The 27,461-nt window shown below is 40.3% G+C and overlaps 1 protein-coding gene across 3 annotated transcripts; it reads right to left on the bottom strand.

Annotated features, from left to right (window-relative positions):
- Window positions 1-377: 377 nt before the first annotated feature.
- On the bottom strand, window positions 378-27,461 carry MCOLN3 (mucolipin TRP cation channel 3). Of its 3 annotated transcripts, XM_037499749.2 has the most exons (14): window positions 27,013-27,461; window positions 24,443-24,522; window positions 23,318-23,547; window positions 20,992-21,159; window positions 16,763-16,916; window positions 15,581-15,665; window positions 15,410-15,506; window positions 11,391-11,490; window positions 8,127-8,239; window positions 7,894-8,043; window positions 4,888-4,989; window positions 4,656-4,778; window positions 3,371-3,577; window positions 378-1,868 (listed from the first exon to the last, which is right to left on the bottom strand). In XM_037499749.2, exons 3-14 carry the CDS (start codon window positions 23,543-23,545, stop codon window positions 1,734-1,736), a joined length of 1,662 nt encoding a protein of 553 aa, XP_037355646.1. In that variant the 5' UTR covers window positions 23,546-23,547; window positions 24,443-24,522; window positions 27,013-27,461; the 3' UTR covers window positions 378-1,733. The 3 variants fall into 3 exon arrangements, with proteins under 3 accessions (XP_037355646.1, XP_037355645.1, XP_037355647.1); XM_037499748.2 differs by lacking the exon at window positions 24,443-24,522; XM_037499750.2 differs by lacking the exons at window positions 23,318-23,547; window positions 24,443-24,522 and having other exon boundaries at window positions 27,013-27,460.

Below are 27,461 nucleotides of genomic sequence, written 5' to 3'. Positions count from 1 at the left end.
CATCATATCTCAATACCCAGAGTTATTATGATCATTATTATAATTAATAAGATTTCAGTGACTCAAGGCAATATTGACTTAGTCCTTATAACAAAATAAAATGCAGGGCATCCCTGGTGGCACAAGGGGTTAAGTCTCAGCACTATGAAGCTATGTGCAGCCACTACAGCACAAGTTCGATCCCCGGCCAGGGAGTTAACCCACATGGTGCAGCAGACTCACCCACTGTTCCCCTCAGCAGTGTATTTCAGTAGATCAGCCTGTTCTGCTTCCCACTCTGTCTCTGGTGAATCATCTCACCATCCCCACCTCTGGCCTGCACCCCAGCTTTTGTATGGATAAATAACAATAAAATCTTGAAAAAAAAAAAGCAAATAAATCAATTTCCTTTTTAAAAAAGTTTGCTTTGAGGAAAGCTTTATTATACATCATTGAATTCCTTTGTATTTGAATAGAGATGAAGTCACAGAATAATATACAAAACAAATATTCACATTGTAAAAATCTATGCAACTTCCAATCAGTGAATTGCAGGAAGTAAAAATTGTCTCTGGAATCTTTTTTAATGTATACATTTCCCAACCATTTAAAAAATGTTAACATAATTGTTTTCCAAAATGGTTTAATATTAGTAGACCCCTCTGTGAAACCACAGCCACTGACCCCAAAACACCACTCTTCTTTCTGTGAGATTAAATGAAAGGCATAGTCCATCACATGGCTTTCACAAGACCACACAAGTGCTAATAAAATAATCATTGTGGGATGGAATACATATTTGATCTGTGCTTTGATTTTCAGACATGTATAGGATAATTTTTCAACTTTGTACTTTAACACTGGAAGAAAGAAAACCTGTAAATGAATACTAAAAACAAAAACAGATTCCCATCAGAGCTAAAAGCAGCATCAGCTAACAATTGTCCTCCAGAACCAAATATCAAACTACTAGTTGATAATGGTTGTTTCTTTCTTATTCTGCCCTTTCAGAGAAAATTTTTAAATGCAGCGACTACTGGATATACAACAACCATCTGTCTCTTAGGGATAGACCCCTGAGAGCTATACAGGCCAGGGCTAGTGAGTGGCCTGAAATCACTGTCAGACCATGGTTTTATATGATGACACAATCTGCACAGTCGGAATAGCTGGAAGCAAGAGTGTAAGACCTGGAATAAAGAGCGGCAGAGAGAACACATTCTAAAGCGATTGCAAAATGACCAAGAAAGAACAAGAATTCAGTAGCTTACCTCATCAATGTTAGTTTAAAAAAAAACCATAAAACTGTAGATATTAAACATCATTTTTAAAAATATAAGCAGGCAGCACTCCCACTGCCCACCTGTCAGTATGCAGGTGCCTCTTTTCACCAACTCTCTCCCTCTGTATGGCAGGCAGCAGCCTTCCTGCCTGCCCATAACCTGTTAAGGCCTCCTGCCTACAACCATGCAGCCCTCTCTTAGCAAACCTCTCTCTTCTGGGGCAGCTCTTCCTGCCTGCTTGTGTCTATGCAAGTGTCTTTAACTGTATTATCCCTTCCCTAATAAACTTGCCCTTTAAATATCAAAAAAGTACATATATAAACATAGATCTTAATCAATTACAGCCATCAATTTGTTCAAAATATCAATAACAGCCTTCAAACATAGTACACCCAATCTTAAAATATCTATATTGTCTTCCAACTCAGGAACGTGTAATATTGTCCTCTAGGGTACAGATAATCCTGATAGTTACTTTTTACAACAACAGAATATGGATACTGAAGGGTCATCTTCTAATCTGTATTTTCCAGAATTGGGTAGATCTTTGCATTCTGATATAAACATACGTAGTTCAGTCTCTGGGAAACCATTTTGTTGGTAATGCTATACAGAAGAAGAACAAAATAACTCTCATTAACAAAAGTTCTTGAAAAAAATTGTTTTTTTTTTTTGAAGATTTATTCACGCATACAAGAACCAGAGTACAGGCCAGATGTGGGAGAGGGTGAGAGGATTCACTAGAGACAGAACGGGGAAAACAGGCAGACTGGCAAAATACACTGCTGAGGGGAGCAGCGGGCAAAGCAGGAGAGGTCTGCTGCGCCATGTGGGTTGCTCCCTGGCCAGCCGGAATCAAACCCATGCTGCAGTGGCTGCGGACAGCTTCACAGTGCTGCATTCAAATGCCTGCGCCACCAGGGGAGGCCCGAAAATGGTTTTATTTTAAATTCAAAATGGATCATATGACAGGGAGAGGAGATCTTTCTAGAGGAATAGTTTAGCCACTTCCAAGAATTTTCAGGGAGATCGGGCCTCTGGAGTCACTTCTAGGTTTGGCTAAGGAGCCCTCCTGGGCTCTCTTGTGGGTCTAATTTAACTCAAAATGGGTCTGCTGAATCTGAGTCTGAGTCCCCCTTCCAGGGAGAATCCAGTCAGCCCTGTCCCAAGTCTGAGAAATTGTCACCACTCTGTCCTGAAGCCCCATGACTTTCAAGGTCAGGGTAAGCAGGCACCTTGGGTGAAACATGGTTCAGGAAATAAGAAGCTTAGATGATGTAATTAACAGTGGTGGTGCTGGAAGCTGAGGGTTGGGGGTTCCTCACCTTTCTCTGAAGACCTCAGCATAGCCCTGAGTTGGTTTGTTATCTGGACAAAGATCTGAATGCCACAAGGGCGCCCCTAGTCTTCACACTCTTTTGGAGTCATCTGGACAGACAGTTTTTGTTTAATGGTCTCTTATCACTTTGGGGTCTAAGATCTCTGGCATGTAATCTGGCTAGGAAAGATCTGCAATCAGGGCCTCCCTCGTAGCGCTAGGGGTTAAGACACAGCACTATGAAGCTATCCGCAGCTACTGCAGCATGAGTTTGATCCCGTCAGTGAGCTACCCACATGGCACAGCAGACCTCATCTGTCATGCCTGCTGCTGCCCTCAGCAGTGTATTTCAGTAGATCTGCCTGTTATGTTCCCCACTCTGTCTCTGGTGAATCTTCTCACTACCCCCCCACATCTGACCTGCACCCCAGTTCTTGTATGCATAAATAAATCTTTTTTTAAAAAAACTTGAATTTTAAAAGTTCCCCACAAAATTTTGGCTTTCTGAAATACCACCTGCTTCACTCACCCTATATTTTTATAATTCTAATAATAGATTAGTAAGTTTGTTTGAAAAAGCACAACTACTGATAGACAAAACTTTTAACATTCTAGAAATTCTATTTCTCCTTCATTTCTGTTTCTTAGTATCTAAAATTGAAGTTCTTCTTTACCCTGAAGAAATAAAAATTTCCATCAATTCCCTTGCCCCCAAGGCACAACATTTTATTGTCACTCTACAAGATCTAGAAAAATGCTGCTACTTATGTGTGGCTCTTGATGAACCTACCTTAATCGTTTCATATGTATCTGTGATCAGTGCAATAAAAAGACTTAAAATCATATATATAAAGAGGCTGATGAATGAGTAGAGGTAAATTCTGCTAAACAGCCAAACCAGGTAACTTTTTTGCTGCATTTTTGCAAATGTGGCAAACATATCATCTCCGTTTATCAGAGAGAAAAGGCACTCAGAGACCATGTTCAGAGAACGAAACTGGAAAAAGAAAAAGAGAAAAAGGTTACTATATTCCACATTCCTTCCCAATGGAAAATTCATTCATAACACCCCATTAAAAATAGTGGGGCTAGGGGCCTCCCTGGTGGTCTAGGGGTTAAGTCTTAGCACTATCACGCTATCATCACTGTGGTCTGAGTTTGATCCCCAGCCAGGGAGCTAGCCCACATATAGTGCAGCAGACCTCTCCTGTCTTGCCTGTTGCTCCCCTTGGCAGTGTTTCAGTAAAATCTGCTGTTCTCCCCACGCTGTCTCTGGTGAATCCTCTCACCCCCCACCCCCGCCCATACCTCTGGCCTACACCCCAGTTTTTCTATGCATAAATAAATGTCTTTAAAAAATAATAATGGGTCCAGATATGCCAAAATACCCTTTCAAACAAATAACCTGAGGCAACTATAAGCAGTTGCTTTGTGAGACACATAACATGTGTAAGCCTACTATGCTTCCTGGGACAAGCAGGCCTTTCGGCATACTCCTCTTACTAGAAGCAGGCTGAACCAAAGGCAGCACAGGCTGATCTGCCCCCTCAGTGCTCTTCCATGTCAAGCTTTACCCTTCCCTTTACCTTGGTCTAAAGTGATTCTTGATATGCTTTTGCAGAGAAATCAAGGTCCCAACCATGCACACTCATGCTTCTAATTTCAAAATTCACCCCATTAAAGAAAATGGTATTATAGTAAAGGCTATAATTCTGGTAACAAAAACTGCAAATATTCCTACAAATTTCTCCCTGTACGACTTTAGAAATGCGGTCACATTTCAAGAAGGCTTACCTAAATAGATTACTCTAATACATAGTGATGAATCAAACAGATTAAACTTAACTTCAGGGGTGATAAAAAGGACTTAGCCGACATACTCCACAAAAAGAGTTGAATTAATCATCCTCTTAAGTTGGTCACAACTTATCAGTTCATAAACATGGTAATGACATACTACCCTCAACATCTTAAGGCTGGTTCACCAAAAAAAGGAGCTCATTTTAAAGGATAACAAGTCATTGGCACTGTTTTAAGAGTTTAATAGCAACAGAAAAAAATTTGCTTTTCTGTACCTTATCATGGTAAGGCCCCAGCACAATCCATCCACAGAAGCAATAGCCTAAATAAATCATAGCTGCACAGCAGCAGAATCTCATGACATTGGGCAATGCTGCCTGAAGGGTCAGAATAAGGAGCTGGGGAAGCAAGAGAGGTCATTAGAATCCCTTGTCCTTCAGCCAAAGCAGTGCAGTAACTTTACAAGAGAGACATATCAACAGCATGGACAGCCATGGAATTCCTTACATTGTACTTCTGAAAGAAACCAAGGTATCGGATGACTCCAAGCCACACCAGCATGGTAGAAGTGCCAAGAAGTATGCTACAGACATCATAACTTGTTAGACTCTAAAACAGAGTAGGGGGAAAAAAATCAGATTATATTGCAGAAACACAATTGGGGAAGAAATAATGGGTTGCGAAGCTGCCCGCAGCCTCTGCAGTGCCGGTTCGATCCCCGGCTGCTCCCCGGCCACCAGAGGAGGATCCCACATGGCTGCAGACCTCTCCTGCCGCCCGCTGCTCCCCTCAGCAGTGTACTTCGGTCCATCTGCCTGCTCTGCTCCCTGCTCTGGCTCTGGTGAATTCTCTCACCCTCCTGCGCTTGTGACTGTACCCAGTGCTTGTACAAATAAACAAACAAACAAACAAACAAACAAATAAATAAATCTTGATGGGGGGGGAACCTTTGGTGCATTAGCTGATGGTAAATGCTGAAGAGAAAAGTCAAGGGAAGGGATTAAGGAATGGGTGTGGTGTTGCATTTTAAATAATTAGGGAAGGAGGCATTTGAGGAAAGACCTGAAGGAAACAAGGAGGCATGCCAAGCAAAAATTTGGAGGAAGACATTTCTAGGTACAGGAACCAGCAAGAGCTAGGTCTCCAAGAGGAAGACATCTGGCAAGATAGTGAGTCTGGCTGGAGTGAGTGATGGGGCGAGGAAGGCCATAGAGGTAAGGGGGCAGGTAGTGCAGGGTAATTACATAACTTTGCCTTTTATGCAGAATAATGGTGAAGCTGGTAGTGGTGAAGTGAGGAGGTGATTTTCAAAGGTAGACCAATAGGATTTCCTCTTGAATTAGATGTGGGTGAGAGAGGATTGGTGAAAGATAGAAATCAAGGATGTATTTATGGTTTTGTCTTAATAGGTATGTGATTAATTAAATAAAGTTAAAAAAGCCACAGAGAAGCAGGTTTGGGCTGTGAGGGTGGAGTTCAGGGAAAAATTCCAAGCTGAAGATACAAATTCAGAAATCCTGGACAAAAAGATACTACTCAATACCATGGGATAGGATAAGATCACCAAGACAGTAGCAGAAAAGAGTTGGCGGAGCACTTCAGCTTGAAGCCCTGTCACTTTAATAGATCTGCGAGAGGAATGGGAACCAGTAAAGGAAAGTCAGAAGACCAACCAGTGACTTAGAAGAAACTAGGTAAGTGATAGCCCAGTGAAAAGTTGCATCAACAAAGAGGGACTGCTAGAGGTGTTGAAGTGGAAAATGTCAGGCTGACCTGTTGATTAGCTACAGTTGGAACATAGCCTGTAAACTGAAAGTTTTAGGGAACACACACCCTGATTCATGCATTCCCAGATGACTGCCCCCTTGCTTTAATTAATATGTACTCTGTAACTTAGTTGCTCGGGGCTCAGACTTTGGAGAGAGATCTCCCTGGGCCTTCAGGTGTAAGGCCCACCCATGTAAATAAAGAACTTCCCTCCTCTCTGAGTGATGCCTGCTTCCCTGACAGATTCTGCCCTTACAGTGTTAAGAACAGTCAATAGATAGGGCCTCCCCTGGTGGCGCAGCGGTTGAGCGCTGGGCTGCGAAGCTGCCTACAGCCTCTGCAGCACTGGTTCGATCCCCGGCCGCCAGCGAGGGTCCACATGGCGCGGCAGACCTCTCCTGTCTCGCCCTCTGCTTCCCTTAGCAGTGTATTTCATCAGTCTGCCTGTTCTGTTCCCCACTCTGGCTCTGGTGAGTTCTCTCACTCTCCCATGCTTCTGACTGTACCCAGTGCTTGTATAAATAAGTAAATAAATCTTTAAAAAAAAAAAAAAAAGAACAGTCAATAGATAAATGATTTGATTATTGGGGTTAGCAACAAGGAGGTGACTGGAAAGAATACTTTCTGTGGAGGGAAGCCTTAGTAAACAGGAGAATGGGAGGAGCAGAATCAGAAACAAGATTAACTACTCTTTTGAGACCTTTTTCTATAAGGGGAGAGAAATGGGAATGTGGCCGAAGGAAGAAACAGGTTGACAGTTGGTCTTTTTAGAGAGGAGGAAAAAAACTATGGATAATGGATATGATATGAGAGGATAATAACAGGAACTCTGATAATGCAGGACAAAGAAGAATAGTTGGAGCTATGCAAGGCGGGATGGTGTCTGGTGGGCTTGTGGCAAAGTTAACCCAGAAGCCTGAATAATACACAGAAAAAAGCCGCAAAAGAAAAACAATGTGTGGACACTGGTGCTGGCAGGTAGATAAAAGAAGTGGGAGTTTGTGGCTGTTCAATTTTTTCAATTGTTTATGAAACAGAAGTAAGATCATCAGCTGTAAGTGAGGATGGGACAGCAGTGTCAGAGGTTTCAGGACAGACAGTACACATGACATTTATAAGACAGGGGGAGTGAATGGTCTAGAAAAAAGTGGAGAGGTTGTTGGACACCACTAAGGGCTCATTGAAATAGTTGAGGGTGGTAAAAAATAAAGATGTTCTATAAATCAAATCACCCCTTCTCTTCTTTTCCCTAAAGTTAACCCTCTATTTCAATGACATACGCTACAGCTCAGGTATGGTAGCAGCTGCTTAATGTCAACCTAACCCCATTTTTTTCCTTCCCAGGCACAGGTCTGGCCTGTATTGCCAGGGTCCCTGGAAGCTATATGTGACTAAATTGTCTCTAGTGGGATGTGGACCGAAAGGATATCAGTCACCTCCAGGCAAAAGTTATACAACTGTGGGAGAACTTACACCATAGGATGGTTTTCCCTTCCCATGGGCTGCAATCTATGCAGTGACCCAGCAACATCATGCAGTCCAGACAAGGCCCTAATGACTGGCAGAGAAACAAGATGGGTCCCTGAATGACTGTGAAATCGAGTGAATGGCCAAGCTGGAAACCCACCCTGACTGGTACAGAAGGGAGATACAATGTTTGAATAAAAAATGACTTACTCTACTGATTCTCACATTCTGGTACCATTTATCTGATATTAATGATAGCAAAACTAGAAAAAAAATTACCTTTGCTTGAATTTCCATTTTCAGAATTGATCCAATAATTGTCAATATATCACTAATAATAATCATAATGTACCATCCATTGACAAATTGCATTCGATCAGAAACAGAAACTTCCTTCTTATAGTGGAGGAGGAAGAAACTGACAAATTCCTTCAGGGAGAAAAGGAAAGCAGAGTGAATTTCCCTGTTAAATCAAAATATCCATCGCATTTCTAGAAAGCAACAATTCCTACCTGTTGAAGCTGAAGCCCTCTAATCACAGATCGAAGGCAGAGGATTAATGAAGCCACGCATGTCAGAATAACAAAGGCATCGAAGATCATCATGTAATGAGTATTCTTCTGAACTGGAAGGAAAGAGGATTATATGCTCAATGTAGGAGGACATTAAATGGAAACTTCTACTTCTAATTTTCTTTTCGTTTTTAGCCTTTTTTAATTGTCACGTTGCATTATAAATGTACAATATTTATATGGACACTTGGACTGTAATCTATTTTCTCCACTAAAAACAGTTCTACAAATCGTCTGTGTCCACAAGTGCAAATGATTCATGAGCCAGTATCTACAGGTGGGATTGTTGGGTTAACACAGATCATATGTCTCCAAACAGCAATTCTAGTAATTGTTCTCCAAAAAGATTTTGCGTGTTTACATAGCTCCACATCCTCTCTACCACTGGACATGAGTAATCTTGAGCTTTTGCTGATCGAAAGGGCAAATTATCATTCCCAGTGACTTGAAATGCATCTTTTTCATGTATCAAATTACTGTATGTATTCAAGTTCCATAGCTTACCTTTTTGATGTTTTTGTGTTTTAATGCCTATGCCAAAGACCTATTATTACTCTTTTTTGAAAATTTTGCTAGGTGTTCCTGCTTATTTACTTTTTAATATATTCCTTAAGATCAGATTGTCAAGTTCCAGTAAAAATCTTACTGATAATTGAGAGAGAGGGGGATCATGTTAAATTTATTAATTTAGGGAAAATTGACATTCAAGCAGTTGAGCCTCTTGTTCAAAACCTGGTATCTTTCCATTGGTTCAATCTGCCCTTCAGAAGTATTTTTAATTATATATGGATACTTCATGCTCTTTTTAGAAGAATTTTGGATAATTCAAACTCTTCCCACAAAGAGGACACAGGAAAAAGTCCTGATAAATTCTTCTTATTGGTTTTCAAACAAAGTTAAAAGTTCTTTTTTTCTGAAAACTATCAATCAAAAACTTCAGATAGCTTGTGGTCTTCTGTTCTTAATACAGTCAGCCTCTCCCTAAATATCTTCTTAAAATATACTAAGTATAATTATGGGTTGTCAGAAAAGTCATAACACATTTTTTTCTGTTTTGTATGCAAAAATGCATCATGACTTTTCTGACAACCCAATATTTGAGTGTCCACTCTGCAGCTGGTGTTTTTCTAGATTCTGAGGACACAGTGGAGAACAAGGCAAATAAGCCCCCATTATCATAGAACTTCAACTACAGCAAAACAAGCAAAGAAAGAAACAAGTGAATGAACAAAACATTTCAGACAGGAGTAAGTGATGGGAAGTAAAGGAGTGACAATCGCCAGTGTGTTGAATGCATTTCTTGCCAATCAAAGTTCTAAGCACTTTATAGGTACTGCCTCCTTTGATCCTCACAGTTATCCAGGAGATGGGCATGACTATCCTCATTGAGCAGGTGAAAAAGTTGAAGCCCTGAGGGGCTGCAGAACTTGTCCAGGTTACACAGTAAGGAACAACAAAGATAGGATTCAAACTTGTGTGGTCTGTCCCCAGCACCCTGCTCTCTATATTAATGATCCCCAGCATCTCTCGGAAGCTACCCACATGGCGCAGCAGACCTCTCCTGCCTCACCCGCTGCTCCCCTCAGCAGTGTATTTCAGTAGATCTGGCTGTTCTGTTCCCCACTCTCTCTCTGGTGAATCCTCGCACCCCTCCATGCCTCTGGCCCGTACCCCAGTTCTTATGCATAAATAAATAAACTGAAAAAAAAAAGAAATGTACATTCTCCTGTCCTGTTCTATACCCTGAATTAGAAACTGCATATTCAAAAACTCTTCAGGAGCAATGAATCATAGCTTTCGAAGAAGGAGGTTGGTGAATGGGAGAAGAGAGCTCATTCGTACTGCATCATAAAGGAAGGCTTCACCAAGGAGGCAGTGGATTTTGGCTGAGACCTGAGTGAGGAGACTGAGCCGACCAGGCAAAGATGCTTGGAGAACTGCAATGAGAGTCGGGCCAGCATGCATGGAGCCAGGTGAGGGGGAGGCAGACAGCTCAGGGCCAGCTGTTCTGCAACAAAGCTGCTCTCTATTCAATAATTAGACTGCTCTATGCTGACAAAAAGATAAAGCATTAAGACTAGTTCTGTAATGAAGCATTCCATTAATGTTTGCCAGGTATCCAATTGTTATGCCGATGTCTAAATATACTTTAGAAAAACTGAAAAACCAAGAAGCAAACATTTGAGAGAAAGCCTGTGTGCCAGAAACTTCTATAAGCTCTCATTTTCCCTATTCTAAAGTTAATGGAGATGTAGTAACACAGGATAAAACAGGTGTGTGTTTTAAATAAGTGATTTTGTGATTGAAATAAAAGTTTGTGATTTAAGAGGAAGTCACTAGTGAAAAAAAAATGTTACAATGACCAAATTTCATTTTATTTACTCTTATTCCTCATTACTACTTCTGAACTATAACTTAATCACAAAAAATCCCTAGGCAATTATTATCCATGTATGGGGTGAATAAGGCTTATTTGCACATTCCTCAGCCCCACCCCAGACCTCTGACTGACTGTCTTTTGTAGAGCTGAAGAAACTGCATTTTAGCAGAAAAATGGGATGATTGTTGTACTCATCAGAATCTGAAAACTCTTGATCTACTGAGTAAGTCAAGCACAACATATAATTATGTTACTTACAAGGGACTAGAAAATGAGATACATAAATTCTTTCCAATTTTCTCTATTTCAGTTCCAAAATTCTCAGCAATATTCTCATTTTGTATCTGATTTTGCATCCATATTTCTAGGAATAGAGACTTTCCTCACTTAGCCTACATTTTAACCTGGACAGAAGACAAGGACAATCTACAGGATACTTCAGAATCAGATCCTACCTGATTTCTCCCTGACTGTATGATCACAGACACTAAGATTCATCTCAGAGCCTTAGTTTCTTTATTTGTTAAAAAAAAAGGGGGAGGTGTTATGTGGAGTGGAGTGGGTGGGAGCAGGGAAAGGCTGCCTATTGAAGGACGTTTAAAATATTAAAATGTGGATAATGTAGATGAATACTTATGTATTCATCAATAAATATTGGTTTAGTCATATATGTGGGGTTTTTTTGCTGGGGGGGTTGGGAATTTTTTTGATTTTGTTTTTTTGGTATGGAATAAGCCTAATGGTCCAATTCTTTCCTTTGATTCTCCATGAATTCCTGAGTAATTTAATAACCATTCTGAAAACTCGTTAAACTCATCACTTACTTGATCCAGATACATGCCAGTCTTTACATTCTCTGATGGAAATGTCATTATCTAAGCTTATCTTAATTCTTCCACTATGGGCTTTGTTGTCAAATGTTATCTGTGAAGAAGAGGGAAAAGGTCAAAAACATACCCATAGTTTTTGAAACCAAGATCCATTTGTGTATTAATTAGGAAACAATTCTTTCAAAATGATAGGAGGCCCAGATTTTCATCCCTAACCTGTTGCTCTTTTCAATCTTGGGAAGTTCCCTTATTTCTCCGTGAACTGAAATTGTTAAACTAGATGTTATATAAAGAACTTCTAGTCTCTAAAATTCAGTTTCTAGGAGAGAATATAGACTCTGGACAACTTTAAAAACAAGAATCCCCCCACCCCCAATTCTAAGTAACACTAAGTTGCCCTTTTGATATGAACAAGAACTGATACAACAGGGGCTTTCCCTACCTGCTAGAAGGACCTTGGGGACAGATTTTTGGTGCTACCGTAATCCTTACTAACACAGAGTTTCATTATTTTAGTCTTGAGACATTTCAGGTGAAGCTTTTCTGACTTCATTCTAGCCCAGGCCTCTGTCACTCTAGAATGGGATGTATTATAAAGTGGTCACTGGGAATCAACAGCTTTCTCTTGCTCTCAGGATAACTCTTTCAGGACACCAGACACGAGTAGAACAAAGTCATGCCTTTCATAGTCTTTCTGTTTTCCCCATTCCCTCTACTTCCCCATATAGGGACTTGGAGAGGAAGGGAAAGGAATTAACATTGTTTTTGTTTATTTTTAGAGCCTTCTCTCCCAAATCCTAATGAAAAAAAGTTCTTTAAAAATCTGTCATGTGAGTTTTAATGAAGTCTCTTCATGGGGAAAATCAGATATCACTTCAGATATAAGATTTCAAATAAATTTAATGAGTCTAATAACTCACATTAGATTACAAGCTTCTTTCCTTAACAAGCAATCACAGGCATTATCAGTGTCTGCCCATCTCCACAGCTGTGGAGGACCCAGCCCATGTCCTCACACAAGGAAGATGCTCAGTATTATTTCAATGAGTCAGAAATCCATGCCAAGGAGAAAGTATGTTTACCCACACAAAAATCCTCAGGATCTTATAATGGTAACTGCTCATTAAATATCTGTTTAGTAAATAAACTTCGGCTTAATGCCAATCACATCTCAGCAAGTTAAAAGAATCTTAATTCTTCAAAGGAGAAAAAAGAATGGATGGAACTAACAGCATATTAGATAGGGGAGAACAAAAATTGAAGACAATGGATAGTAACTATCCAAAAAGAACCACAGAAGAAAAAAGATGAAAGTATGTGCTATGAAAGTCTAATTGGTGAGTTGGAATGAAAATGTAGACTTCTCTAGTTTATGGAAACACCTTAAATGTACAATGGAAAATGAATGGATTGAGATGATGTTGCACGTGAAAGCATGCACACATGCACACACACGCATAATGGAATACTACTTGGCTATAAAAAAGAGAGGAAATCTTGACATTTGCAAAGACAAATTCCAGATGATTTCACTCACAAGTAGAATACAGAGAAATAAAACATGGAACAGAAAAACTAAACCAAAATAAATCCTAGAAATCTTATTATAAGTTGGTGGCTACCAGAGAGGGAAGGGGGAACACCCTGATGGAGAGGCCCTATGTATTACAGTAGAAGATACTGAGTGCCTTGGTGGTAAAGGCAGTGAAGATTGCGAACCTATACCACTTAAATCATATAAAATGTTGTTACCCAATATTACCTCAATAAAAACAATGTGAAAAAAATAGATTAAAAAAATCTAGGCTTGTCAGACTCTAAAGTCCTGCATGTAAGCTGCCCTGGATCATGTTACTTATAACAGTGAAGTTGCCCTGATGTTTTTTATTTGTAAATTACCTCACAGGATATAATTTTATAATTCCATGAAATGCACTGCCCAACTGACAGTTTTTCCTGCATTGTGCAGGAATAACTTGATATGATTCTACATTAATGACAAAAATGTGACATCTGCATGTGTCAACAGGCCATCTTGCTTTGACACTATGGAATCATTGAAATAGATCTGAATTTCACAAGTGTTCCATTTATTCATTCAATGGATATTTGAGTCACCTACTATGTTCTTTGAGGGATGAAAAGGTTACTAAAGTGCTACCATATGACCCAGCAATTCTACTCTTAGGGATCTACCCAAAGGACTCAAAAACATTAATTCAAAAGAATACCTGCACCCCTGTATTTATTGCAGCACTATTTATAATAGGTAAGACTTGGAAACAACGCAAATGCCCAAAAATAGATGACTAGATGAAGAAGATGTGGTATATATACACAGTGGAATACTATTCAGCAATCAAAAAAGATTATCTAATACCATTTGCAGCAACATGGATGGAGCTAGAAGGGATTATGCTCAGTGAAATAAGTCAGAAGGAAAAAGAAAAATATTGAATGATTTCACTTACAGGAGAGAGAGAGAGGAACCAAATAAGGGATCATGGGGAAAAAATTATAACAATAAAAAACACAACAGAACAAAACAAAAATTAACAGAACTATAAATCAGAGACATTCTACAGGGGAGGAAGAGGGAGAGGGATCAAAATGAGGGCCGGAAGAGTATAAGGGACTATGGTGATGGTGCATGGGTGAATTGGTGGTGGGAATTCTATGGGGACTACACCTGAGAAAAGAAAGCAAACATTGTAAAAAAAAAAAAAAAGATGTAAAATAAATATAAATAAATAAAATATTTTTTTTTAAAGTTTAATAAAATGGTGCCTGCCTTCAAGGGGCTTTTAATCTAGTAGAGCTGATGATAAACACCAAGAAACTTTTAAAACAATGGAGAAGTTGGTAAGTCCATACAAGTATAAAATCATAAACAAAAACAAAACCTAGGAGTTCAGAGTGCAGAATGTACTTTCTAACTGAAGAATCACAAAAGGGTCCATAAAGGAGGTGTCAGTTAAGTTAAGCCTTGAAGGTACATACAAATTTTGAAAAGTACTATTTCTCAATTTGTGGAGTAGGGAGGTAGAAGGAAGAAAGAAGAAAAGATGGATGAGCCTGGAAAATAGCTCAATTAAAAAAAAGTAATATTGCACATTCATAACTTGCTGGTTAATATTGGTATCAAAATATGTAGTCTAATCAAAGCAGTCATAGTTTTAGTGCTTTTTCTTGTTAAATCATATGAATAATTATTATATACACTATATTCTGAATTTTTTAAAACCACAATCTCTGAAAGCTTGATTTCTCACAGTTAATTAACTGAATATCATGGAAATCGCTTTTGCTACAAATTACTGCTGAAGTAGTAAAATCCAGATCATATGAAGGTGAGCTGTACCAACGCTGTCTGGCATACATGCCCACACAACATTGGGTCACTGACCCTGAACTTCATGCAGTAGCAAATTCTACTGAGAGGCATCTTGTGCTCTTTATAGACCATTAAAGCACCATTTGCAACTGGAATACAGACAACATAGTAGTGACAGGGTGAGCTGAGAAAATACCCAGAGACTCAGAGGCAGCAAAACAAAACGCACTGTGAGCAATAACCAAAGTCAGCAAACATCCACAGTAAGGAAACTTAGTAACAAGAGCCCTTGGCAGTGACCTTAACCAGCTCTCCATGCACTGCTAAGTAAGAACCAGCTGTACAGCACCTACAAACTCCTGTTCCTTTTGTATTTGAACATCAACTCTGTGCCACCAGGTATTGTTCTTGGCACATGAGACACAATAGTGAACAAAGCAAGGTCCCGAGTCTCACAGAACTTACGCTGAGGTGCAGAAAACAGGTAGTCAAAGAGTCCAAAGTTTTCTACACCAAAACAGAGCCAACTGTCCTAAGGCTTCCCTAAGCACATTCAAGTGGAAACAACTTGCATATTTGATCATCACACCTTAATAAAAGTAGATGAAACCTATAACTAGATAAAAAAAAAAAATTGTTTCCCCAGATCAGAACCAAATTCAGTCCAGTCCCCACTTACAGTCAGGGTAAAGTCATAACAGTCAGGAAGTTCATGATGACGAATAGTCTGAAGGTTAATGGCCTTCAGTTTAAACTGCAGCTCCACCATTAGGAGTCTGAAAAACAAAGGAGGCTTCAGTGCAGTGAAACAGATACACTCAAACAAGCTACTCCTATCTGCTTCCCTTACCTGTGAAAATCCAGTGTTAAGTTGAGTTTATTTTCTTCTAGTGTTCCTATGTGGAAAGGTTCGTCTGGCTCTATAAAGAAACATTCTGCCATAGAAAGGAACAAAATATATGATAGCACCTAAGATAAAACTGTACCTAGAAAGGATAATATATTTAAGACTAGCTATTCCCATTCTAGTATTTTTCTGAGTTAAGATTTTAAAAGTTAATCAGTATCACTTGTGAATGACGACAGTTGTTTTTAAGACATAAATTTCTCTGACATTTCTGAAGTAGGTAGAAGGTAGACAAAGGTCTGAACACTTTTTCATTAGCGTTCCATAAAATGTTCTCTTTCTTCTTGTCTTTTTAAGTCTAAACGTTGAGTCCCTCCACCCTTTTTTTGTACCCTAGGTATAGGTTTGAAGCATTTGTAGTGCCTAAGTCAAGGTTTTCTAAGTTTAGAGACTGGTTTTTTTTAATGTGCTGACAATTTTTCCTTAATAGGCACTTAAAAAGGAAAGCATTTTAGAAGGTATTCACTAATCAGAACTCTACTGTCCTTCTAAAAAAATAGAAAGAAAGAAAAAAGTCACAGTGACTGTTGCGAAAAGTATTTGAATACTTATTTTTTTTAATTCAATAAAAACTTTTAGGTACAGACTGCAAATAGAACTTTGTTAGAAAGAATTAACTGTGTTATTCCAGTTTCTGGTTCTCATTCTCCCCCAAAGATACTGAATAGTTAAGTGCTACGGAGTGGGTGTTATATACATCAAGGGTTTGCAAGCATAATGCTTTGTAAAGATAGTGTCTGAATATTTAATTGGCTTATCCAGCACGAGACACAGTGGAATATAGTGGTTAAGAGCACAGATGCACTGGGTCAAATTTAAACACTGTCTCTTACCAATTCTAAAATGAAAAGATCACTTACCTCAGAGAGCCATACATTAGTCTTCTATAAAAAAAGGATAATAACAAACTCTGTAGTGTGTGTGCGTTTGTGTGTGTGTGCACATGCACATGCATGAGTTGTAGTAGAGGGCTTAGAACAGTACCTGACACATAATAACTCCTATATGGTTCTTACTGTAACCTAATAGACTGAACCAAATCAATGTCTTCAGAGCTGAAATGACTAATTTTAAATATAAATCAAGGAGTTAAAAATGGACGTTCTAGCTCTAGAAGAACATCACCGGTTTCAATGTCTGGATCAATATCAAAGGTGTCATTCCCAGGACAGATGTTTCCTTGCTTGTAGAAGCGCTGACAGATTGCCATAGCCGATTGCTCCACACCCTTGTTCTCATAAGCATGATTCCCAACTGAGATGTTGCGTAGCTGCAAGTACTTCAACCAAAAAGAAAAACAGAAAATGTGTACACCACCCAGGGCAGAAATGAAGCCATGGTTCCCCTCCTTCCCTACATTAGAAACTAGTAAGTTCTCTCTCCTCTGTGTGAAGACATTCATGTTGACATACAGACTAAGTGAAACACCAGGAGGGTGGGTGGTGGGGAGGGGAGGGTGCTCAGAGCACGAGTGAATAAAAGTTCTTAGCTTTAGCTTTATTTTAGTACCTTGGGCAAGTTACAGACTTTCAGAGCTTCTCTCTTATTCCCTATCTGAAAAATAAAAGACCTAAACCATACAATCCTTGACAGTCTTTCCTCCTTTAAAGAACTATGTTCAGGAACTGATTTTACAGTCAGTGTAAATTTTATTTTATTTTATTTTGCATAGGAGAACTGGGGTGTAGGTCAGAGATACAGTGGATAAGAGGACTTAGCAGAGACAGAGTGGGGAGCAGAACAAACAGATCTACTGAAATACACTGCTAATGGGAGCAGCAGCCTGGACAGGAGATGTCTGATGTGCCATTTGTGGGTTAGCTCCCTGGCTGGGGATGGAACTTAGGCAGTAGAAGTGACAGAGCGAAGACTTGACACCTAGGCCACCAGGGAGGCCCCTTTATTACGTTTGAACTATTTCCTGTAAAGTCATAGTTCTACTTTACTACTATAACAAAGGAAGTGGAATAGAATTGTTTCAGGCTAGCCAAGAAGCTTTTTCTAAAAAATTATGTTTTATCTTTACCTTTGTAAGAATACAGTTTAGTCACTATTATTATAGCAGCATTCCCTTTTCCTACTGAATCCTCTAAGTAAAATAAAATAAAATGTTACTTTTACAAATGAATCTTGTGGTATCTTGAAATAACTGTCAACTTGAAAGCAATGGGTATGTGCAGATAGAAAACACAGAGTTGACTGTGAACAATGTGGTTCGGTATCCTTGGTGATACAAAGATAAGGATGTGATATCTGTCTCTTGGAATAAATAATTTAGCGGGACGGGTTCATAAATAATTCTATTGGGCCTCCCTGGTGGAGCAGCGGTTGAGCGCTGGGTTACAAAGCTGCCTGCAGTCTCTGCAGCACTGGTTCAATCCCCGGCCACTGGCGAGGGTCCCACATGGCGCCTGCTGCTCCTGCCGCCCGCTCTCCTGCTGCCCGCTGCTCCCCTCAGCAGTGTACTTTGTCAGTCTGCCTGCTCTGCTCCCCGCTCTGGCTCTGATGAATTCTCTCACCCTCCCGTGCTTCTGACTGTACCCAGTGCTTGTATAAATAAATAAAAAATAAATCTTTAAAAAAAAATTCTATTAAAAGCTACATGTGAGGGCCTCCCTTGTGGCGCAAGGGGTTAAGCACTGCACTATGAAGCAATCCGCAGCCTCTGCAGCACAAGTTCGATCCCTGGCAGGCCAGGGAGCAACCCACATGGTGCAGCAGACCTCTCCTGTCTCCCCGCTGCTCCCCTCAGCAGTGTATTTCGGTTGTCTGCCTGTTCTGTTCCCGGCTCTGTTTGTGGTGAATCCTCTCCTCTGCCCCCACCTCCGCCCTCGCCCCCACCCCTGCATCTCTGGCCTGTATCCCAGCTCTTGTATGCATAAATAAATAAATCTTAAAAAAAAAAAAAAAAAAGCTACATGTGAAACACACTATGATAAATGAAAGAAATCATTTATAATCTCGGTCTGTGGGATGAATGTTGAGCTCAGCTTTGTTGAGTTCACTGGCAAGTGAGCATACTGATCCAGATCTGTTGCTTAGTTCTCACTCCTCACCTAACTTAATTTCTCCATGGTGTTTGAACAATTGAGAGCTTTCCCCTTCATGGGATACTTGACTTCTGAGATATAGACTGCTCCTTCTCAGGCCCCTTTGCTGAATCCTCTTTTCATCAACTTCTACATCTCCACGTGCCCTAGGATTCAGTCTAGGACCTCTTTATTTATACTCTCTCCATAAATGATCTCTTGATTTCAGGCCCATGTTTAAACACCATCTACATGCTGACAACTTCCAAACTTACATTTCTTTTTTTAAAAATATTTTTTAAAGATTTACTTATTTATGCATACAAGAACTGGGGTACAGGCCAGAGATGCGGGGGGTGAGAGGATTCACCAGAGACAGAGTGGGGAGCAGAACAGGCAGATGTGCTAAATTACACTGCTGAGGGGAGCAGCAGGTGAGACAGGAGAGGTCTGCTGTACCATGTGGGTCACCTCTCTGGCCCGGGATCTAACTCATGCTGCAGTGGCTGCAGATTGCTTCATTGTGCTGTGTCTTACCCCTGGCACCACCTGGGAGGTCCCAATTTTACATTTCTTGACCTCAGCACTGAATTCCAAACTTGGATAGCAATCTCTCTACATGACACTATGGTATATAAGAAAAACATTAAACATAATTGTACATAGAAACCACTTCATTCACAATAATTCCCTTCTCAATAAACAACTCTGTAAGCCAATCAGCTGGTCAGGTCAAAACTTAGGAATGACCATTTACTCCCTCCCCCTCTTTCATACTTCACTTCCAATCCATCTGGAAATCACACATTACTTTCAAATTATTACCAGTCTGACTACATCTCATCGTCTTCACTGCTACTGCCCTAGTCCACACCACCTGCATCTCTCACCTGGATAAATTAAGCCTCTGAAATGGTCTTCCTGCTTCCAACCTGGCCTCTCACCACATCTAGTTTCCTTATAGAACTCACAAGATGGTTACATTCATTTCAGTTTTGCCCAGTTATCAGTTTTGATCCCCTGCCTGGTATTAGTTGTAGTTCCCTGTGGTTTTACCTGATACCAATTTTGGCATAGTCCAATAAATTCAATAACCTTGAAAAAATGGACAAATTTCTAGAACACTATAGTTTACCAACACTAAACCAAGAAGAAACAGAAGAGTGAATAAGGGTTCACAATTGTGTAAATTGAAACTAACTAAATGTTTAACAAAAGCATTGCTTACATGCTAACAGAAAGCCTTAGTATCATAAATTCAGATTTTATCCTAGCAGTTTACCATCTTACAGTACATAGATTATCTCTAAATAATGAAGAGGCATGATTGCAGAATGCTAATATTTTGAGGAAGACTTATAATTCTGAAATGCAGTCTGCAAACAAATTCAGTCTAGAAGTAACTGACTTCAAGAACACTTTCAATGACACCTCTGAAATAAGATATTTAGGCTCTTCAAAAGGAACTGTTGATAGCAAAAACAAATTGATTAGAAACTCAGAAAAGGAATTTTACTAGTCAAAAAACAAGCTTACTATTTTTGGGGCAGTTGGTGAGTATTACAATACAGTCATTGTCATAGATCACATAAAGGCCTTACTTATTTTTACAATGAACTTTAAGGTCTTGGTTGCTACTTTCTACAAAATCATATGAGTCTGCAAAATTAATAATCTCATTATTTGTTAAGGAAACTCCAAAATATTAATTAAACCCTGAAGACTTAATGACTACTCACAACCAGGGTCATGGGCTAATTATTTTAAATCTTTAAGGTTCCCATGCCAAATCCTAACTCCAGTTCTCTTAGTTAAGTCTTTGAAGTTTCTGTCTCTCTGTTACAAAACAAAAACCTTTCTTGACTCCTAGCTTTATTGGCAATATTTTGAAATAACAATTTTAAAGTGATTTCAGGGCCTCCCTGGTGGCACAAGGGGTTAAGATGCAACCTATGAAGCTAGCTGCAGTCACTGCAGCACGAGTTTGATCCCCGGCCAGGGAGCTACCCACATGGCACAGCAGACCTCTCCTGTCTCACCCGCTGCTCCCCTCAGCAGTGTATTGCAGTCAATCTGCCTGTTCTGTTCCCCACTCTGTCTGTGGTGAATCCTCTCACCCCCCACACCTCTGGCCTATATCTCAGTTCTTGTATACATAAATAAGTAAATCTTTTTTAAAAATAAAAAAAATTTTATACATTTATACATGTCATTACATCAATATTTGTCCTTCTACACTTGAATGTTGGTTTCTATCAAGCACAACACTACAATTTTCCACTCCTGTGCTTTCTTCCAAATAAAGAATGTACATATTTGATTTACCTGGTTCACTGCAAAGATGATCTGATCATACACATCACTTTGTGTATACACTGCATATGTATCATCCGTTCGGTCCATATATCCTTTTAGGAACAGGTGTTTGAATGCTATAGTATTCTCTTCCTTGAAAGCTACCACCATCTGGTTACTTAGCCCAAAAAAGACCAACTTGAAAGAAGAAAAAAAAAGAAAAAGTCAGCAAGTCAGCAGATGAAAAAGTAATGAAATGAGTACAGAAAGGTTCAGAGAAGTTAATTTCTTCAAGCCACATCACTTCCATGTACATAGTGAAAACTGAACTCATCTGAACTCATCTAACAGACTAAATCCAAGCGCTATCCATCCTGCCATGCTACAAAACGTGATCCAGGGTGTGACTGGGAAATAGAGAACAGATGGATCTGCCCCATGCTGACCTCCCATTGTGAGGTATACCCTGTACTACACACGTCACCACTCTCCACCTAACTCTATCCCCACTTCTGAATTGTCTCTTTAAGTTAAGTGTCCTACTTATATGTCAATTAGAGGATAGCTTGGTGTTCCAGGTATTTCACATCTATTGAAATTGGTGATCAAAAAACTCCAGAGAATTTCCAAAGATGTTCTTGATTCAAATAAATGAGTACCTCCCACATGCCAGCATTGAACTAGGTACTGAGGATACGAGAAGACAATGTTCCCTTGCCTCAAGGACCTGGTGGCAGACAGGAGTACAGTGGCAGAGAGGGAATTGCTATACTTCAGAGCCAGAGTCAGTAGTGGGAGAAGAGAAGCTTTTATTAGGATGCCTATCACTGTAGACATCTTTCTTTTGCTGATACAGACACAAAATCTCCAACTTCACAGACAGACTACCTTCTTTTTCCCAAGAAGAGGAACTCCATCACTAAGTCATCCTTATTTACTCAATTATAAAGTTGTCTTTATGCAATACTTGCTTGATTGCTCAGGTATAGGAAACATTGCAATTTAGAAGCCCTCAATTCCTTAAAAAAAAAAAAAAAAAAAAAACCTTACCCATATGCTTTTTACATGTTTACTATTGTCAGGCTTACTACCTTAAGAGCATTGGTCAATTTTTCTCTGACCACCCTAGGAAACAGGTTGGATGAGCTCCCTAAAAAGTGTAAGAACATAAATCTTAAAAGGGAATGAAATCTGAGCTTGAATTGCAGTCCTACTCTTCCTGTTTCCTGACTATGACCAGTTATTTTACTAAGTCTCAATGTTCTCATCTGTGAAGTGGAGATACCTTGAACAGCAAGTTTGTTTTTAAAGTCGAACATGATGATGCCTATAAAATGTTTAGCTCAAAACATAACAAATATTCAAGTGCTAGCTATCACTTGAATACCTATCATATTCAACTGATACAAATATATGAGTACCTCCCCCTCGCTTACAAAAAACAACATAGGTGAATAGTCACTCAAATATGAGTTTCCTTTACAAAACTCCTGTATCAGAAAGTTAGCCAAGAATTCTACCAACTTCATATAATTAAAGAAATCACCTTAGCTTCTAACAATTTAAGCATTTGTTTCCAATAATCATTAGTGATTTCAGAATTTTAAAAAACATTTCTACTTAGATACCAATGTATATTTACTTATGTCATTTTCCCCAAATTAAGAGAAAGTGATAATAACAAACATATCACATCTATTTTTCCCATTAAAGTCCACTTTTATTTTTGCCCTTTTACTTTTAACAGAGATAATTACTTTCACCAGCAGAAAAACACATCTTCATAGAGTAAATCACAACTTGTATTTATAAAGGAGCACACAATATGGTTTCCAAAAAAAAAAAAATTTAAGTCAAGGACAGCAAAATCAAAGTCTCTTAAAATGAGTCATTCCTTTTTCGATAGCTCCACATTCTTCTACTGCAAGGTTCCCATGATCACTGGGCTGTGAGAATCCAAGTACTTGCCTTAACAGAAACCTTTGAAGTTTACAGAGAGAAAATTCCCAGGAAACCAACTAGGAAGGAGAAGAATCCTCTGGTTGTGCAACATCTAATTTCCATAGCCAATTTAGAAACCTTTAGCTAAATCTCTTGATTGGAAGTCAAACATTAAAATTTTCTTTTCCTGGAAACTAATTAGGATTATGTGACTAAAATGATAACTTAGTGAAAGACAAAAAGGAAAAATGTAAAAAATAAAACCCCGGTCTTCTTTCACAAATATTGTAGAGGGAAGAGTTTAAGAACTCCTTATTTACTGTTCTCCATCATACATGTGGTTAAAAGTTAAAACCATTGTCCATAAGTCCTCTTAAAAGAGACTTTTGCCAAACTTATGATCTGAGATGCTTACCTGGATAGTCACCATTGCAATTTTTAGAATCTGTATGGCAAGTTTCCATGGTTTTCTACCTCGAGCCCAGAACTTCTCACAAGGATTCATGAAAAAAAATTTGAGTTTCCGCCTCATTTGGTCTTCTAATAGAAGCTCCTCAGAAGGGGATGTGTGCTGGTTAAAAGTGCAGTGATTTTCATCTTCGCGAGGACTACAGCTAGTTATTACTACCTCAGGATTTGCCATCTCTACAGGAAAGAAAAAAACTGTTTCCATTCTGCAGGAAAAGGCACAAATCTATATTTGCTATTGCAAGAAGTTAAGAGATAGAACAAATCTAATTTCAAATAAGCACCCTTGTTCTAAACTGTACTTCAGAAGTTTTTCTATTTGTTTCAGTTACTAAGTGAATTTTCACTCAATTGAAAGTTACCACATACCAGGGCTGCTCCTATTAGTAATTACTAAGATTACATGTACACACCTAGTTGTAGGGTGGGTAAAAGGTATCAGGCTTTTCTGCCCTCCCGCCATTAGGATAGATGAGGGAACCCTGCGGTCCTGAATGCATGCCTGATAGCAGGTACCTGAAGTGGGTACACCTGGGCTGAGAGACTGGACTTTTAAGGGCGGCGTCACAGGGATGCCAGTAGCAGAAGCCGAGGAGAAGCCGAAATAGAAGCAGAGAGAGAAGCAAGAGAAGCAGAAGCCGAGAGAAGGCCGGAAAGCCCAGATAGTGAGGCGTTGCTAGGGGCTGGGAGGACTACCAGCCTCCCGGCCCCCAGCACCCCTGCCTGCCATGCCTGGTGAACCCCAATAAAAGACCTGCAAAAAACCACTGAGGACTCTGATTCCTCCTTTTCCCGGTCTGCTGGATCATAGAAAACCTGCTCAGTGGTCCTTCCTGCCCCTACACTATATAGATAGTATTACATAAATGTAGACAATAATAGTATATAATAATATATATGACACCTCTGAGACCTTAGGCAAGTCACTCAGCCAGTCTCTTTGAGCCTCAATTCTCTATTATGCAAAATGGGAATAACAATACCCACCCTCATATGATTCTAGTGACCATTAAATTGAAATGCAAATAAAGCCATTCATAGGGTCCAACACTAAACAAGTAGCCCCACTTACCTTACCACCCCAGCAGACAGATCAGCTTCTTAAATAGCCAACAAGTTTCTTAGGAAGCAATGAGAGCCCAGGAAAACCTACTGTTGTACAAAGGGGCATGCAGAGCTCAGTTTAGTCCAAATCCCAATCAGCCACTTCCATATTTGCTTTTTACTGAAAGTGCTTTTATGTAGCACATTTTATATTTCAAAGTATTTCCTACCTATTATTTCCTTTGTTCCTTTGAAAACAAGGGGACATTTTCACTGTCTTATTAGCCAGCTTTTGCAAAGTGACAAAGAAGTTAATTCAGAATCTGGGACCTATCTTGGATTTTCCCTCAAACTAATATTGATATTATGGAGACCTATTCAAAATAAAATACCATAAGCTATTGGAGAGAGTAGAGTCCATCTACACAGAATAAAAAATTCTGATTCTGTTATTTTTATAACTCCTACTAAGAGATTAAAGTGGGGAGGGAAGGACTCAAACCACAGTCATATAATATCTGACAAGTCATGGTTGAGGTAGCACATTGCTTTCCAAGTCTAGAATCCAACATTTTGTTCTGATTTAAGCGTTCTTAGCAAGCTCAGCAACTCTAAGCAGCAGATACTGGCTTTGAAAACTGTCCAGGGGAAATTTTTTAAAACTCTTGATTAGCAGAAATATTAATAAGAATATGGCTGATCAGAAAACATATATGCAATGCCCTCAAAATGAAATTGTGATTGGACTCACAAAAGTATGGCTTATGTGTGTTAAAATGCTGTTAAAATGTGTTATGTCTTTACTCCTTAGGTAAGGACATAAGGGAGAGAAATTATTAATCCCTAGGATTTTCACTCAAGAACATATTTCTTCAAAAAGGTGTGATATTTTAAATATGTTTTACCTCTGGAATTTAAAACAAAGGTGGTGTTATGTTAATCAAAACTAACAAATCAACACAAACATATTGACGGTGTTAATAATGAAGTATGTTGGTGAATTACAGATAAGAGGTAATTAAATTCTTCCTATTCGATACAGGGAAAATTAAACTTTAAACACGCTAGTCACACACTGTGTAACAGTAACCCACAGGAATAAAGAGAAAATGAGCCACCACCATGAATATATTTAGCACAAAGCACCAAATAGTCCCAAAAGCAAGACTTTCATGCAGAACTTGCTACAAATGTTAGAATATCATGTCACAAAAGCCCTTCCAGGTGTGCACATTAAAAACTGCAAATTTTGTTTCACCAAAGTACATAATTATTCCTCACATAAAATTGAAAGAAAGTGTACAGTTCAGGAAGAGGAAATTTGGGGTCTGTTCTAATAATGGAGGAACATTCTAGAACTATGCTAACAAGCCACTTAAGTAACTAGTAGCCATATTAGACAAAAGATGAAATTAATGTTAACAAAATATTTTATGTAACCCAGTATATTTAAAATTATTGAAAGATAGGATCAATAAAAACTCATTAAGGAAGAAAAAAAAAACCTGTCCAGACCCCTAGCCACGGAAGGACAGTTGGCAAACAGTCCTTCACACCCACCCAGGAGGAAGCACTATGCAGGATGTGGGGTCCGTGGAGACACAGGGAAGAATCTGAGGTGTTAAGTCTCATTCTTAGCATCTACAAACCAACACAGAGGTTGCTTATTCATGACGATGGTTAGTTTAATTGGATCGAGCTGCAGAAAATCAGAGAAAGACTGGGGGGGGGGTTTCTATAAATGTAAAAGCCTCATAGCTGACTTCAGAGTAACATTACCTCCATTCTTCAGGAAACCACGAGACACACACCTTGGGTCTCATATTCTTTTTTTTCTATTTTCCTTCGGGGTTGGGTTTTTTTGTTTTGTTTGTTTGTTTGTTTGTTTTTGGTCTGTTTGGGTTTTTTGGCTGGCAAGCTCTCAAACCGACTTTACCAGGCTGGTATTTCATCGGGGCAGAGTGTGGGGCCACCCCGATTGTCCTGAAGTGCATCCCGCAGTAGCACGTCTTCCTTCCAGGCCAGAGCCTGGTGAGCTCCAGAGACCCCAGCTTCAGCTCTTATTTCCATCAGCCCCCTACACCACTAATAAAGGACAAGCCGCGTCTGGAGAGGCTGTTCGTGCAACTTCAAGACCATCTTCGAGCCCCGGACGGCTCCGAGACGGGCACCCTCCCTAGGTCTTCCCCGACCAGACACTGGACAGCAGGTGGCGACTGGTCCTCGGCTCCCTACTGGAGGCTAAGCGGGAGGCGACCGCCTGGGCTGGGGACACGCGGCAGAGCCTCCCAGCCTCTGAAGCTACGGTCGGGACTCACCCCAAGTGCCGGGCGCGCCGATCTCCCCACCCACAACTCGCTCCTGCCTGCCGGAGGCCCGGGACAGCGTGCGCCACCACTGACCTTGAGTGGGCGGCCGAGCGGGCGCTGTGCCAAACCTCCGCAGCTCGCACCCTGCGCCCACCTGCGTCCCTTCCATGGCGTCGACCCTCCAGCTGCGGGTCTCCGATGGCTGGTGACATCGCTGTCCCTCCCCGAACGCCGTGGGCACGGTTCCCACGACACCTGACACCTCCCAGCGGCGCCGAGCCCTGCTCACCTGCGACGTGGTGCGCGCCGAGGGGTGCGGGCGAGGGAAAACTGGGGTGACCCCTGAGAGCAATGGACCCAGGAGGCCTCAAGTCTTCTCGGCCGCAGGTGGACGCTGCATGTCTGCTTGTAGCTCTGGGAGTCTCTGAAGATCAGTTCAGGGCAGTCCAACCAGCTCCCGAGGTCGCGAGTCGCCGCCCAGGGCATCCTCGCTCCTTCCGGTGCTTTAACTCGTGACCCTCCTCCCCAGGGCAGCATCACCTTACACACTCATTCTGGGCCACCTTTCAGGGGAACAGGTGGGGCGAAGGAGGTCGTCTGAATGAGCCCATCGCTGTTCCCGTCCTCTCAGCAGCTTCCCCCACTCCTTCGCATCGCTCCTGTTTCCAGTTTCCATAAACTGAAGCACAAGCCTGCTCCCGGGTTTGTGCCTTGAGGGGCAAATGCTTGGCCTCGGGG

Source organism: Talpa occidentalis, unplaced genomic scaffold (genome assembly GCF_014898055.3).
Source record: "Talpa occidentalis isolate TD23 unplaced genomic scaffold, MPIMG_talOcc4v2.1 talOcc4.9, whole genome shotgun sequence".
NCBI lineage: Eukaryota > Metazoa > Chordata > Mammalia > Eulipotyphla > Talpidae > Talpa > Talpa occidentalis.
This window is presented reverse-complemented; position numbering and strand designations above follow the sequence as displayed.

Excerpts from the sequence above, each read along its gene's own strand:
- MCOLN3 (XM_037499749.2), bottom strand. The coding sequence starts at position 23,545 with ATGGCAAATCCTGAGGTAGTAATAACTAGCTGTAGTCCTCGCGAAGAT. Across the intron at positions 16,917-20,991 it reads TCATCTTTGCAGTGAACCAG|TACTTGCAGCTACGCAACAT; the intron begins GTAAATCAAATA and ends TTTTGGTTGAAG. Across the intron at positions 11,491-15,409 it reads GTTATGACTTTACCCTGACT|ATAACATTTGACAACAAAGC; the intron begins GTAAGTGGGGAC and ends TCTTCTTCACAG.